Source organism: Oncorhynchus nerka, linkage group LG1, assembly GCF_034236695.1.
Source record: "Oncorhynchus nerka isolate Pitt River linkage group LG1, Oner_Uvic_2.0, whole genome shotgun sequence".
Taxonomy (NCBI): Eukaryota; Metazoa; Chordata; class Actinopteri; order Salmoniformes; family Salmonidae; genus Oncorhynchus; species Oncorhynchus nerka.
The window spans coordinates 21865363-21882043 of record NC_088396.1 but is presented as its reverse complement, the minus strand read 5'-3'; the positions used below and the strand labels follow the sequence as shown (position 1 = coordinate 21882043).

General features: G+C 41.2%; 1 protein-coding gene across 1 annotated transcript; it reads left to right on the top strand.

Moving 5' to 3' along the window:
- The first annotated feature begins 3773 nt into the window (after window positions 1-3773).
- Window positions 3774-10628, top strand: LOC115118110 (transmembrane protein 182-like). The gene is made up of 5 exons (XM_029646681.2): window positions 3774-4294; window positions 6364-6496; window positions 8598-8696; window positions 8918-9055; window positions 9256-10628. Exons 1-5 carry the CDS (start codon window positions 4136-4138, stop codon window positions 9480-9482), a joined length of 756 nt encoding a protein of 251 aa, XP_029502541.1. The 5' UTR covers window positions 3774-4135; the 3' UTR covers window positions 9483-10628.
- The last annotated feature ends 6053 nt before the right edge of the window (window positions 10629-16681 follow it).

Genomic DNA, 16681 nt, shown 5'->3' with positions numbered 1-16681 from the left:
TATGATATCTACTGTTTGCGGAAGTATGTGCGCTGCTATAAAATGGATGTCTTTGTATTGTGGACTTCAGAACGTTCTCGTGAATAAACTGCACTAACCTTTTGCATAAACTCTTTGAGTCTTTGACTAATTATTATTAAACCCATGGTCTTATAAACCTCGGGGATTGGTCAAAGCTATTGATTGATTGTTATTATCATTGGGATTGAAAATTCTCCTGTGACACAGAGGGATCAAAGAGACCCACTGGAAATCTCTCAGTTTATTAGACCATGGCTCTCACAATAACAAACAACATTAGGCTTGCTTGCTTTATTCCTTCTGTGCTTCTGTGCAAAGTGCTTATTTGTTATTTGTCTGCTCCTGAACTATGTGTTTTTCAGCCAGGTCACCTGTGATACAAGTTAGTCTTTTTTTTACATTTGACATTTTTTATTAACAAATATCAACAAACAAAAGAGGAATAGTCACATGCAAACAAGCATACATACAAACTATGTACATTGCCAGAAATCCTAAACAAACAAATCATATTCATTAATAATACAAGTTTTAATTGCCTTTTTGTTTTTCATTTTGTTAAAGTAGTGCCATATTGTTTAAATTAATTTATAAAGTGAAAAAAGTCGGGTTTTGAATGAGATCATTTGCATTTGTGAATATTACATTTACCTAGTATTATTAGCAGTTGAATTAAATATACTTCATCTATGTCAGAATTTCTGAAATAAATCATTATATCAAAACCATTTAATAGTACATCCGGTCATATTTTTTTGTAACAAAATTCTGTATGTCAATTCCAAAAAATTCTACTATAAATACAGGCAAAAAACAAATGCAAAATGGTCTCCTTCTCCATTCCACAGAAATCACATTTAGAGTCAATATTCAGCTTGAATCTTTCCAAAACATGTTTTACAGGATAAATTCTATGTAACATTTTAAATGAAACTTCCTTTACCTTGTTACTGATATAATATTTGTTAGCAATTTTCCCTGCTTTCCCCCATTGTATATCACCATAGATATTTGGCCAAAATAATCTTGCTGAGGGAATTGTAGTATCACAAACAATATTCCTAATCTGTTTATTACTACATTTATATTTGACGTTAGTATTGCCAATTAATATATTTTCATGTAAATCTATGTTACTTACATCAACCACAGAGGAATTTAAAAGAGATACAACACCCCTTGGAATCGCATCAAAACAATTGCATATTCTTTTGGGGTTATTGGAATTTTACATTTATCAAGATATTCCCCATATGAGAGTAGATATCCATCCTCATTCAGTAACTGACCAACCAAAACAATTTTATTCTCAAACCAGTTACTAAAAAAAAAGATACTTATTTTTAAATCGTCTATTTTGTTGTTCCATGGAAAGTATCTGTGAGGAGAAAAATTGTGTTAATACGCTAACATCCAAGCTAAAATTGCCTGCTTATGGAATTTGGCCAATTTTACTGGGATTTTATCAACATCAAAATTATATCGAAGCAAAAATTCTAAACCACCAACAGAGTCAAATATATACTTAGGGAATACATTCCAAATACTGTTCTGGTTCTTAATATACTTCAGAATCCAATTTATTTAAAAAGTATTATTTAGAGTATTGAAATCTAAAACCTCAAGACCTGCTTGTTCTTGGGTATTAGTGAGAATATTTTTCCGTAGGTTGTGAGGCTTATCTCTCAGCAACCAGAGGTTCAATTTCTTCTTTGTTTTCTGACTTAATGATATTCATTTTTAAACCCGAAACAAAGGAAAAGTCTTCAATACAGGAATCGGCGATACAAGTCGGGAATGACATCGAAACCGGCCACTAGGGGCAACAGTGAGCGCTGTTACCTTTTTAAGTAGGTTTCACTTTAGCTAGGACACTGTGGACAAGGATGGTGGATGGCTGTAAGTATGTAAGCATGTACTTCTGATTTCAAAGGTTGCAATTTCAAATCCAGTAATATAGCTTTTTTTCCATATATATATTTTAAGCCTATACCAAAACTTAATCCTTACCATAACCATTCAGAGGTAATGCATAAGCTTAATAATTTGTAGTTAATGCCTGAACTTAACCCTAACCTTTAAACTTTGGAAGTAATTCCTGAACTTAACCTGTAAAAACTTTGACATTTGAAACTACTTCGAAATTTGACGTTTGAGAAACATGGATGAACGTCTAATTCTGACGTGAGACTGTGAGAGCTAGTTGGTGAGTATTTGTTTATAGATGTAGGATCTTCATTTGAGCCAGTTTAATACAGCAGGAAAAAATTCAGGCAGCGACAGGAAATGTGAATTATTATGTGAATTATAATTCATGGACCTTGTTTGTAGGTGTTGATACATTTTTCATTAGGGCAAATCAAGTCTGACATTTTAAAGTGGAAATGACAAACTTTAGAAGCCTTTTTAAAACCTAGAATATGCTACAAGTTTGCATTTCCTGCTGTGCAGGAAAACTCTCAGCAACAAAAGAGTGATTAAATTAAGATCCCACATCTGCATTCCGATCTCAGAGGAGAGGAGATAAAAGTGGAAAGTAAAGAGAAGCGGAGAAAAGCCCATAGTTTGCTTCCTGTGTCCTCAGTGGCAGCACTGTGCTAATTAGGCTGTGTGCCTCTATTGTCGATGTGCTAAATATCCCTGTGTGTGTGTGTGTGTGGTGTGTGTGAGTGTGAGTGTGTGTGTGTGTGTGTGTGTGTGTGTGTGTGTGTGTGTGTGTGTGTGTGTGGTGTGTGGGTGTGAGTGGTGTGTGCGTGTGGTGTGTGTGAGTGTGTGTGTGTGTGTGGTGTGTGCGAGTGTGTGTAGTGTGTGCGTGTGTGTGTGTGTGAGTGTGTGTGTGTGTGTGTGTGCGTGTGTGTGTGCGTGTGTGTGTGTGTGTGTGTGTGTGTGTGTGTGTGTGTGTGTGTGTGTGTGTGTGTGTGTGTGTGTGTGTGTGTGTGTGTGTGGTGTGTGCGTGTATGGCAGTGTGTTTCTATGGGCAATGTGCTAAATATCCCTGTTACACACTAATGAGCAGCCAGCTAAGCTCAGTTCCACTCACACTCAGCCAGGCCATTGGCTACAAACTGGTTGGAAAATAGCTTGGTGTATACTGCTCTCTATTTATACAGCGATTTTAGTTCTCAAATCTCTTTAAAGTGTATACTGGTACTTGCTCAGTCCACTACCAATATGTTGCACCATCCTACTCTCAGAGTGCTCAGTACTTTGTTTATTTCCAATCAGAAGGGTCCCTCACTGCTATAACTGTGCTAAAGTATTACGTGTGATATTAAATTACAGTAGGCTATGCTGCCAAGCCAATTAAACTGTACAGATGCCAGTGGAGTAATAAAACGTTGGAGGCCCTGGCCGTTCTATCAGCCAGATCTCAGAGAAGATAAGAGAGTTTGGCGTCACATCATCTCTGTCTCTGCTGTCATGGAGTCAGATGACAACTGTGGATCCCATGGAAGTGACGCATCCTGTTTTCAATACCCACCACCTACTATCGCCACATCCCACCATGGGGTGGTGGCTTGGGGTTGTGAGTGAGTGTGTGTGTGAGTGTGTGTGTGTGTGATGGGCTTTAACTTGGAGGAGGCAACGTTTCAGTCTCACTGCTTACCCCCTCCCTCTATGATTTTCTTGTGCATGTGGGGGGTGTCCAGTTGCTGGTAGATATTTCTGTGTTGGACCCCCCCCCCGTGACAGTCGGGAGAGTGTGGGCAGCAGGCACCTTCAATCAGCCCCCCAAAATAGCACAGGGAGAGGGATCCACGCCCCTGTGAGTTCCCTGACTATCACCTCCTGCCCAGTCCAGTCCAGCCCAGCCCATTCCCGTTCACAGCAACCCACAAAGAGACAAACAGAGAAGAGCCAGGATAAGACCAATACACAGCATAGTGACATTCCATCTTGGAGAAAGAATCTCAGCTTGGAATATATTGGGACACTGGGAATATACACACATAGCTATAGAAGTGTGTTAGTGGACCCTGCATTGGCAGACACACTCCGACTGCGGGAAAAGAGTGTGCTTGACTTCTCAGAGGAACACACAAGCACATACAGGGCTAGCTGATTGGGCCAAGGTTCTCCATACAGTGGCAGTGTGTCTGGCCTGTCCTGCACCATGAAGCTGAGTGTGGCTCTGTTCTTCGCGGGGCTGTTCGGGGCACTGGCAGCCATGTTTGTCCTCCTCTCCTTCGGGACAGATTACTGGCTCCTGGCCTCTGAGACATGCGACGAAGAAACTAACAGAACCATAGGACCTGGGGGCGTTGCCATAGAGGTAAGGAACATGGATCTTCCTGATTACCGTCATGAGATTTTCTGTTGTTATACTTCAAATATTTTAGTCCAATATTTACCCATTATATTATTACCTATGTAATAATCATGTAATAATGACAAAGTAATAACTTTTCATTGAAACAACCAGCACTACAGCAGGTGGAAACAGCAGGTGAAAGTAAGAAAAGGTTTGATGTAGCCTCTCTGGGATGTTCCTTTTCCTGGTCCTCGTTTCTCTTTATATCAGTGGTCACAAAATACAAACAAAGGAGACGAAAAAGGTAGTCATTGGTGTAAGATTGGGGGTAACATTGGCTAAGACTGTTGTTTTGTCTCTATTTGCTGAATTGAGGGTTAGGGGTTGGAGGTTAGGGTTATGGTGGGTTTAGGTAGTCTGGGAGGATCAGCTGGTCAGAGACTGATTATAGACCATAGAAGTCAAGGAAAGTTGTTCCTTTTCTGGTTGGAGTCTCCTTAGAGGAAGTGGTGTCGGGGTCAAGGTCAAACCTGATTCCACTAATCAAAGCCTTGATGTTTATATAATTAGTTGCATCAGCTGTGTTGGTGCTGGGCTAGAACAAAAATGTGTGTGTGGGAGGGGGGGGACAGACCTTTACAATGCTGAAGTAGCCTACAGTCAATTCCTCTGAATAGCATTTCCTGTATTATATTACTGCCCTATTAAGACATATTTGTTTTAAAAAAGTAATAACACGGACCACCACACTATTTTATTTTCTATTTTAGGGCACTTGGGGGTATCCGAAACTAATGTGTAAAAATGATTTGATGATACTTTTTAATCTGGCCTTAGAAATAACAATAAGATATGTCAAATCAGGTAATGCCAAATTTAAGTCTAAATGAGAATGCTTGAATGATTGAAATGCATCAGAGAGGTATTGACAGGTTCAGGAAAGCAGAAGGAAGATCACCAGCATCATTGTGTATTTCATCTTTCTTAGAGCAGAAGATCAATTCATTTCCCCCAGTCATTATGTGTGGTTTTGTCACTGTTCAAACCGTTCAAATACTAGAGCCAAATTCATAGGAAGAAAACTAATTCAACATGCCTCATTGGCTTTAGAAAAACATTGGTTGCCTGGTCAAATAGCCTCGATTACACCGACAGCGTCATTGCTTTTTGGTACACCAGAAGTACATTCATTTCCCATGGAACGCTGCATTTGCCTTGCAGCATTGTGTTGCAGAGGAAGTTGCAGTGTGTTCTGTGTTCTGTGTGGTGCATACGTTGGATATATCCAATGTGCGCATCAAATTGTTTGAGTAGACTTGGCAGAAATAGCAGCAAAAGGTGAATGTGAACTTTTGTTGCTCACAATTTTCGATTACATAATGAAAAGTTTGACTGCAGAATTTATTATGCAGCATTGATGCAATGACGCTATCAGTCTACTCAAGGCATCAGAGGCCTAAAGCACACAGTCGTGGTTTAAAAAACAACAACAATTATGATAAAACTGGGGGGGGACAAAAATGCAATTTCAGAATGTCTGGGGGACATGTCCACCCCGTCCCTATAGCAAAAGTCGCACCCCACTACAGTATACATACCTCCCTAGGGGCTGCTAGTGAAACCAGACACTGTTTAATGCAGTTGCTCTGCAACCATCCAGCAAATGAGACACCTTGGATTCCTGAGTGCTAGAAATACAACACCACAGTGATATGTAGTTGAATATCAAATATCACTCACTACAGCAGATCCAGGTTCTCACAATGAGCAATGACAAAGGAATGTCTGCATGATATCCAGACGATCAAAAAAAGCTAAAGGTGCTCCCTCAGCGTGACCCTTGACCTTTACAGTCAGCAGTTGTAGCACTAGCACCATATACTGTGACAACATTTATGTGAACCAGTTAGCAAGGTACGACATAATACATTACATTATGGCTAATGCTAGAAAAGAAAATACCAGGCAAAATGTAAAGACGACTAAGACTTTTTATGACATGTTATTATGTCATTGTTACGGCTGTAATATGAAGGACTTATGATGGAGGGTTCTACTAATGTGTTGTTACTATTATTATCTTCCCTCAGCGTGGTGACATGATTCTGGTGGAACCCGGTATGGGGTTCCCCCCAGACACCACTTTCTACCACGAGGGCTTCTTCTGGAGGTGCTCCTTCGGGGGAAACCTGGACGATGATACCCTCTTGAAGTTCTGGATCAGTAAGTCAGATAACATATTCTGCAAATTCTGTTAAATTTAACACTGAGCAAGTGTCTATATGGGTCCATACTTTTAAAATATTAAATTAACCCTGTGCTTAGTGCTGAAGCTGTCACACTTCAACAGTGTGAATTAACACTTTCAATGTGATGCAATAACACCCCATATGCTATTTTTAATACTAGGAAGTGTATATAGTTTACACTAATGGTGAAAGCAATAACACCTCATATAGTATTTTTAACCATTACACCAAGAAGTCTATATCTCTTGATGAGGTCACTCAGTGTTGGGTTAAGGACATTACAATAATATTAACATGTTTTGATTGCTACATGTGCTTATGTAACCATTTCAAAAGAATACATTGCTGTAAACAGACACACTCAAACTTAATTAACATAACCATAGACCACTAAAACTGATACAACACTTCCACTTACGGTTGGCCAAAAGTAACTAATTGAAAGCCATGTCGCCCACTAAGCCATGCCTCCAATATAATTTCCCAGTGTGCCTTACCTTTTAAAGGGAATTGTAGTTACCACGCATGACTACATTTGTTTGTAACAGAGACATGGTTATTGAATTCATTCATCTTCAGTCCTTTGGACTTCACCGAGTGCGTTTTGACTGTAGGTGAATGTTATCACTAATTAAACAGTTTTTGAAAATGCATTACATATATTACAAGGCCTTACTTTGATGATCAAGTTTTACCATATCACAGTGATGTTAGGAACCTCATGGTTTACAGGCCTCATGCGGTCCTGCAAGTCAAATTATGCTGGCATGTAATTCATTTTGGAATTCAGCCAGAACAACCAACAGTTGGTATTTTTATTCCCCCGCAAGCTGCATGCAGAATGACTGTCAGGGTTAGGAACATTAATAAAAGAGACTACCAACACCATTTTAAACTGAACAACCATTTTTGTAACGGGTGCAATAAATGTAACTAACTGATTGGATTAGTTTAGAAAAATGTATGTTATTTATCTTTGTGTGACAAGATTAATCAATCAAATAATGTACACAAACACAGATATTAAAAACAATCCTAAAAATCTAGCTGCAGTAGAGAATGCGGGAAATATGATAATGGGCGTGGTTTTGACGGGAACGTTTTACTCTCCGCAGAGTAAATTGACACAATCACACTCTCCCATTCAACACTGGTTATTCACTCTTAGAGAGTTAATTTAACTCCTGAATCAACACTAGAAATGTTACACAGAAAAATCAACACTAGGTAACAACGACCAATTTCCTGTGTACTTGTATTAAGTATAACACTGGGGTTTTGGCCATACACAATATGCTGGTTTGTATACTCGGACAAAGTGTGTAACAGCCCCAGTGCTTTTTAGTAGGCATGTACAACACATGTGTTTATATGCATGTTTGGATATTGGGAAACACATATGCCTGAAGCTTTAGACCCTACCTCTCCATTCTCTACTCTCACTCTCTTTCACTCTATCCCATTACTTTCTTTCATCTACATTTGGGCCAGTACAGGGACAGTAGAACAATGCAAACAGTTCATGAAAGTCATGAAGCTAAATCACTTGTTTATCGAATGTGACTTCTGATGCTTTGAGGTAGTATGAGACTCCTATCATGAGATGTTATGTCATGTGACTCTATGGAAAGGCTGTATCATGTGATGTTATTCAAGTCCTTTTCCATCTGATGAAATGTGTTGAAAATCTCTAATAGGGAACATCCAGGGAGGGTCATTGTCACAAACACCCTAAAGCTCAGGGAACGACCTTGCGAGGGTCTGCTGAATTCCACAGGGCAGAGGAGAGAGGGAGAGGAGGAAGATAAATAGATACAAATAAAGTATTAAGAGTACAAATTAGATTAGATTTAATTCAATTATCAAATTTAATGCATTCGATAAAACCTGAAGACAATGCCAGCTTAGTCTCTGTATTGATCCTACTAGTATATGCTGTCTTTGGAATATAAGGGCCCTTGATGGGGAGAGGATATTTGCTAATGCCAGTGCCACAACCTATTGCTATTTTTATTAGTTCTATAATGTGATATGATTGAATGTATCTAACAATGTGCCTGTTTGTCTCTCCCTAGCCAATCAGCCCCACTCTAAAGTCTGCACACACGCCTACCTCTTCCCCTTTCCCGTGTCTCAACAGACTCACAACGCCACCGCATATGACTCCGCAATCAGTAAGTGCTTTTCTCTCTCTCTCTCTCTCTCTCTCTCTCTCTCTCTCTCTCTCTCTCTCTCTCTCTCTCTCTCTCTCTCTATCTCTGTGTGTATATATATTTTATATGCCATTGCCATGTAGCCTACTTTGAGATTGTGAGTGAGTATTCAAATTAAAGTATAATTCTGTTGCTCACTGGTTGCCATGGTTCTAACAATGATTGACATTTCTATTGTCCAGTCTACAGAGGCTTCTGGAGTATCTTCATGCTAATTGGGGTGGCTGCCGTCGTTTTAGGTGGGTTCTTCATCATCTGCGCCGCCCCATTTGCCAGTCACCGTCTATATAAGGCTGGGGGTGTGCTCTTCCTGACATCTGGTGAGTTATTGGCCTATATCATCATCATTTTTAGGATACAACATTTAAGATAGGCTTGAGCACAACAGTTTATCTCTGTTGAAGAGATGTACAAAGATGAAGAGCTCATCCATACCATCACTAATACAAATATCTACTGCAGCCAATCTGATACAGTCTACCGCTGTCTCTCTCTCTCTCACCCTTCCTGCTCCCTACAGCTCTGTTCCTTCTTGTTGTGGTGGTGATGTATGTGCTGTGGGTGGAGGTGCTGGATGTGGTACAGGTCTACGTGGACCACCAGCGCTCCTCTATTTGTCCCACCTTTGACCTCACCATCCACTACGGCCTGTCCTTCTTCTTCGCCCCCGTCGGCATCTCCTTCTGCCTGCTGGCAGGACTCCTTTTCCTCCTCATTGGCCGGTCCGTACGGATGCAGTACCACTGATTGTTGTCGCTGTGGCAAGAGTGTGATGATGCCCATGGTAGAAGGCGGGGCGCTGAGACTTCCGGAACGCTGCAACGGTTGGGGCCATTTCCATTTCAATTTGTTTAATTGAAGAAGTCAAATGAAATTCCAATTTTAAAAATGTCTTATAGCTAAGCATTGCGGTAAATTGGAATTAGAATGTCAGTTTACTTCCTGAATTTACTTCATTGAAAAGGAATTGACCCCAACCCTGCTCTGTAACTTCAAGAATGTGTCGGAAATCTCTGTGTTCTGTCAATCATCCAGAAATGGGATGGGACTTCTTTGAACTCCGTGGTGTGACTGATTTGACAGGTTACAATGACATGCTTCAGTCACTGCAAGTGTTTGACAGAGTTCCACCCAACATGACACCCTATACCATCATATTAGTGCACTACTTTCACCAGAGCCTCTATAGGGAATAGGGTACCATTTGAGACACAGACAACCCCTCAGTCCCCCATCACTACATGCTCTTCACCTGACATCTACAGTACTGAGAGACACAGGATTGGTTGGTTGAACTGTGGTGGCGGCTGTTGGTGATTTGCTTATACAGGTTGTCGGCTGTCACATGTCACATGTTGCCATAGCAGCGAGTTAGGAATGACTTTGGTATAGGATGTTTTGTTTGTTGAATTCTTTCTTTTTTTGTATTTGTATTTTTAGTCAAATGGTTTTAGAAGGCTGCTACTGTCATTTGCTGAGTGTGTTGAGGTGCTTTAACATAAATGAAGGGTGAACAAGTCACTTTATATGCTTCTCTATAGATTTGATTACCACTTTATAAATATAATACATGTATTACACGTATTCCTTTTTCAATTATTAACACTTTTTGAGAGAAATGTGAATGCCTTACCATTATATAAGCATGCGGTGTGAAGAGTTAGAATTAAGGTATAGAAATCAAGATTAGGGGCTCTATTCAATCTGGATCACTGAAGCGTTACATGTTGCGTGACAGAAATGTAAAGATGATTTCTGATTGAGCGGACATATGCAGCTCTGGTTAAAATGTTTTAGTAAAGTATTTGTTTGCCCTGTAAATAGTAGACACTGTCATGAAATTACTACATGCAGTTTAAAACACAAATAAATTGATGACATTTGTTTCATGAATGTGTTTTTTTGTTGCCATTTTATTCTAAATGAACATGCGTTGATTACTTGAACATACAAATGTTTTCTAAACGAATCCAATCAGTGCGTTAGAATTTTGCCCCCGTTACAGGAATGATTTACGTCGTCCCACAATGTTTCTAACCTCGTTCACAATGCAAGTTGCAGGTGAATAACAATTCCAACAGCTGGATGTTCTGGTTGGATTCGAACAGGTATAACACATCACTTTGCAAGTCATCATAAGTTGACTTCTAGGTAGGGTTTTACAATTCTGGAAACTTTTCCAGAGATCCTGGTTGGAAGATTCCTGGGAATTAACAGGACATCTGGAATCCTTCCACCAGGATTTCTAGAAACTCCTCCCATGACAAACCACACCACCAAGTTTCCATGGGAAGACTATTGTGTCACCAACACCTGGTATCTGTGGATGGTCACTGGGGGGCCTCTGGTTCAGGTCACCCAGGAGATCTTTGCCCTCAACCTGGTTGTCACTGAGCTCTTCTTCTGCCTTCTCTCTCCATTTACCGTCTTCAACTACCTCTTCATCAAAAGAGGACCATCTTCCAATTTGTAGAGACAGGATTGTTTGGTACCCTTCCCCAATTTTTTGTGTTCTTTAAATCAAGAACTGTGTTTTTGAGTGAGTTTGAAATCACACATGTAATTTTCTGATCGTCGATTTCAACTAACAGGCTTGGAACTTAATGCACTCCTGCAGGTTACCGCTGGATTCCTTAAAACACTTCTGACAGGAGATGAAATGCCCCTGCGAAAACCCCCACAAGGATGAACCATTAGATCAGTTGATCTCTCGTTACCGTGTCAAGTGATTATGATACCGGACAGCTGATCTAGATTCTCTACTCCCGCCCCCAGTGAAATATCGACCTATCAAGTAGCATAGGAAACTGTAATGCTGGTGATGAATGTAAAAATACTTATTTGAGCAAAATAATATCGAAGTAGTAGCCTATAATTTTGATCAAACGTTTCACCTTAAATTACACAATAATACAGTATAAGCCATTCAAAATAACTGTATAGACGACATTTTCAGTTGATAAAATAATATAGATTATCGGCTTAACTCAATGATTTACCTGATTTAGTTACACATTTCAAATATGGACTGTCCTGGGACATTTTATTTACCCCCATCTTGATAAAACCTCCTTTGGCCGCCTTTCCTTCCAGTTCTCTGCTGCCAATGACTGGAACGAATTGCAAAAATCACTGCATTTGGAGACTTATACGTATCTCCCTCACTAACTTTAAGCGTCAGCTGTCAGAGCAGTTTACCGATCACTGCAGCTGTACACAACCCATCTGTAAATAGCCCAACCAACCAACTACCTACCTCATCCCCATATTTGTTTTTGTTTTTGCTTTTGCACACCAGTATTTCTACTTGTACATCCTCATCTGCACATCTATCACTCCAGTGTAAATTTCTAAATTGTAATTACTTCGCCACTATTGGCCTATTTATTGCCTTACCTCCTTACTTCATTTGCACTCACTGTATACAGATTTTTCTATTGTGTTATTGACTGTACGTTGGTTTATCCCATGTGTAACTGTGTTGTTATTGTCGCACTGCTTTGCTTTATCTTGGCCAGGTCGCAGTTGTAAATGATAACTTGTTCTCAACTGGCCTACCTGGTCAAATAAAGGTGTTCTCAACTGGCCTACCTGGTCAAATAAAGGTGTTCTCAACTGGCCACCTGGTCAAATAAAGGTGTTCTCAACTGGCCTACCTGGTCAAATAAAGGTGTTCTCAACTGGCCTACCTGGTCAAATAAAGGTGTTCTCAACTGGCCTACCTGGTCAAATAAAGGTGTTCTCAACTGGCCTACCTGGTCAAATAAAGGTGTTCTCAACTGGCCTACCTGGTCAAATAAAGGTGTTCTCAACTGGCCTACCTGGTCAAATAAAGGTGTTCTCAACTGGCCACCTGGTTAAATAAAGGTGTTCTCAACTGGCCTACCTGGTCAAATAAAGGTGTTCTCAACTGGCCTACCTGGTCAAATAAAGGTGTTCTCAACTGGCCTCCCTGGTCAAATAAAGGTGTTCTCAACTGGCCTACCTGGTCAAATAAAGGTGTTCTCAACTGGCCTCCCTGGTTAAATAAAGGTGTTCTCAACTGGCCTACCTGGTTAAATAAAGGTGTTCTCAACTGGCCTCCCTGGTTAAATAAAGGTGTTCTCAACTGGCCTACCTGGTCAAATAAAGGTGTTCTCAACTGGCCTACCTGGTCAAATAAAGGTGTTCTCAACTGGCCTACCTGGTTAAATAAAGGTGTTCTCAACTGGCCTCCCTGGTTAAATAAAGGTGTTCTCAACTGGCCTCCCTGGTCAAATAAAGGTGTTCTCAACTGGCCTCCCTGGTTAAATAAAGGTGTTCTCAACTGGCCTCCTGGTTAAATAAAGGTGTTCTCAACTGGCCTCCCTGGTTAAATAAAGGTGTTCTCAACTGGCCTCCCTGGTTAAATAAAGGTGTTCTCAACTGGCCTCCCTGGTTAAATAAAGGTGTTCTCAACTGGCCTCCCTGGTTAAATAAAGGTGTTCTCAACTGGCCTCCCTGGTCAAATAAAGATGTTCTCAACTGGCCTCCCTGGTCAAATAAAGGTGTTCTCAACTGGCCTCCCTGGTTAAATAAAGGTGTTCTCAACTGGCCTCCTGGTCAAATAAAGGTGTTCTCAACTGGCCTCCTGGTCAAATAAAGGTGTTCTCAACTGGCCTCCCTGGTTAAATAAAGGTGTTCTCAACTGGCCTCCCTGGTCAAATAAAGGTGTTCTCAACTGGCCTCCCTGGTCAAATAAAGGTGTTCTCAACTGGCCTCCCTGGTTAAATAAAGGTGTTCTCAACTGGCCTCCCTGGTCAAATAAAGGTGTTCTCAACTGGCCTCCTGGTTAAATAAAGGTGTTCTCAACTGGCCTACCTGGTTAAATAAAGGTGTTCTCAACTGGCCTCCCTGGTTAAATAAAGGTGTTCTCAACTGGCCTCCTGGTTAAATAAAGGTGTTCTCAACTGGCCTCCCTGGTCAAATAAAGGTGTTCTCAACTGGCCTCCCTGGTCAAATAAAGGTGTTCTCAACTGGCCTCCTGGTTAAATAAAGGTGTTCTCAACTGGCCTCCCTGGTTAAATAAAGGTGTTCTCAACTGGCCTCCCTGGTGAAATAAAGGTGTTCTCAACTGGCCTACCTGGTTAAATAAAGGTGTTCTCAACTGGCCTCCCTGGTTAAATAAAGGTGTTCTCAACTGGCCTCCCTGGTCAAATAAAGGTGTTCTCAACTGGCCTACCTGGTTAAATAAAGGTGTTCTCAACTGGCCTCCCTGGTCAAATAAAGGTGTTCTCAACTGGCCTCCCTGGTTAAATAAAGGTGTTCTCAACTGGCCTACCTGGTGAAATAAAGGTGTTCTCAACTGGCCTCCCTGGTTAAATAAAGGTGTTCTCAACTGGCCTCCCTGGTTAAATAAAGGTGTTCTCAACTGGCCTCCCTGGTGAAATAAAGGTGTTCTCAACTGGCCTACCTGGTTAAATAAAGGTGTTCTCAACTGGCCACCTGGTCAAATAAAGGTGTTCTCAACTGGCCACCTGGTCAAATAAAGGTGTTCTCAACTGGCCTCCCTGGTTAAATAAAGGTGTTCTCAACTGGCCACCTGGTCAAATAAAGGTGTTCTCAACTGGCCAACGGGTCAAATAAAGGTGTTCTCAACTGGCCTCCCTGGTTAAATAAAGGTGTTCTCAACTGGCCTCCCTGGTTAAATAAAGGTGTTCTCAACTGGCCTACCTGGTTAAATAAAGGTGTTCTCAACTGGCCTCCCTGGTGAAATAAAGGTGTTCTCAACTGGCCTCCCTGGTTAAATAAAGGTGTTCTCAAATGGCCTCCCTGGTTAAATAAAGGTGTTCTCAACTGGCCTCCCTGGTTAAATAAAGGTGTTCTCAACTGGCCTCCCTGGTTAAATAAAGGTGTTCTCAACTGGCCACCTGGTTAAATAAAGGTGTTCTCAACTGGCCTCCCTGGTTAAATAAAGGTGTTCTCAACTGGCCTCCCTGGTTAAATAAAGGTGTTCTCAACTGGCCTACCTGGTTAAATAAAGGTGTTCTCAACTGGCCTCCCTGGTTAAATAAAGGTGTTCTCAACTGGCCTCCTGGTTAAATAAAGGTGTTCTCAACTGGCCTCCCTGGTTAAATAAAGGTGTTCTCAACTGGCCTCCCTGGTTAAATAAAGGTGTTCTCAACTGGCCTACCTGGTTAAATAAAGGTGTTCTCAACTGGCCTACCTGGTTAAATAAAGGTGTTCTCAACTGGCCTCCCTGGTTAAATAAAGGTGTTCTCAACTGGCCTACCTGGTTAAATAAAGGTGTTCTCAACTGGCCTCCCTGGTTAAATAAAGGTGTTCTCAACTGGCCTCCCTGGTTAAATAAAGGTGTTCTCAACTGGCCACCTGGTTAAATAAAGGTGTTCTCAACTGGCCTCCCTGGTTAAATAAAGGTGTTCTCAACTGGCCTACCTGGTTAAATAAAGGTGTTCTCAACTGGCCTACCTGGTTAAATAAAGGTGTTCTCAACTGGCCTACCTGGTCAAATAAAGGTGTTCTCAACTGGCCTACCTGGTTAAATAAAGGTGTTCTCAACTGGCCACCTGGTTAAATAAAGGTGTTCTCAACTGGCCTACCTGGTTAAATAAAGGTGTTCTCAACTGGCCACCTGGTTAAATAAAGGTGTTCTCAACTGGCCTACCTGGTTAAATAAAGGTGTTCTCAACTGGCCTACCTGGTTAAATAAAGGTGTTCTCAACTGGCCTCCCTGGTCAAATAAAGGTGTTCTCAACTGGCCTCCCTGGTTAAATAAAGGTGTTCTCAACTGGCCTCCTGGTTAAATAAAGGTGTTCTCAACTGGCCTCCCTGGTTAAATAAAGGTGTTCTCAACTGGCCTCCTGGTTAAATAAAGGTGTTCTCAACTGGCCTCCCTGGTTAAATAAAGGTGTTCTCAACTGGCCTCCTGGTTAAATAAAGGTGTTCTCAACTGGCCACCTGGTTAAATAAAGGTGTTCTCAACTGGCCTCCCTGGTTAAATAAAGGTGTTCTCAACTGGCCTCCCTGGTTAAATAAAGGTGTTCTCAACTGGCCTACCTGGTTAAATAAAGGTGTTCTCAACTGGCCTCCCTGGTTAAATAAAGGTGTTCTCAACTGGCCTCCCTGGTTAAATAAAGGTGTTCTCAACTGGCCTACCTGGTTAAATAAAGGTGTTCTCAACTGGCCTCCTGGTTAAATAAAGGTGTTCTCAACTGGCCTACCTGGTTAAATAAAGGTGTTCTCAACTGGCCTACCTGGTTAAATAAAGGTGTTCTCAACTGGCCTCCTGGTTAAATAAAGGTGTTCTCAACTGGCCTCCCTGGTTAAATAAAGGTGTTCTCAACTGGCCTCCCTGGTTAAATAAAGGTGTTCTCAACTGGCCTCCTGGTTAAATAAAGGTGTTCTCAACTGGCCACCTGGTTAAATAAAGGTGTTCTCAACTGGCCTCCCCTGGTTAAATAAAGGTGTTCTCAACTGGCCTACCTGGTTAAATAAAGGTGTTCTCAACTGGCCTACCTGGTTAAATAAAGGTGTTCTCAACTGGCCTACCTGGTTAAATAAAGGTGTTCTCAACTGGCCTACCTGGTTAAATAAAGGTGTTCTCAACTGGCCACCTGGTTAAATAAAGGTGTTCTCAACTGGCCTACCTGGTTAAATAAAGGTGTTCTCAACTGGCCTACCTGGTTAAATAAAGGTGTTCTCAACTGGCCTACCTGGTTAAATAAAGGTGTTCTCAACTGGCCTACCTGGTTAAATAAAGGTGTTCTCAACTGGCCTCCCTGGTCAAATAAAGGTGTTCTCAACTGGCCTCCCTGGTCAAATAAAGGTGTTCTCAACTGGCCTCCCTGGTTAAATAAAGGTGTTCTCAACTGGCCTCCCTGGTCAAATAAAGGTGTTCTCAACTGGCCTCCCTGGTTAAATAAAGGTGTTCTCAACTGGCCTCCCTGGTTAAATAAAGGTGTTCTCAA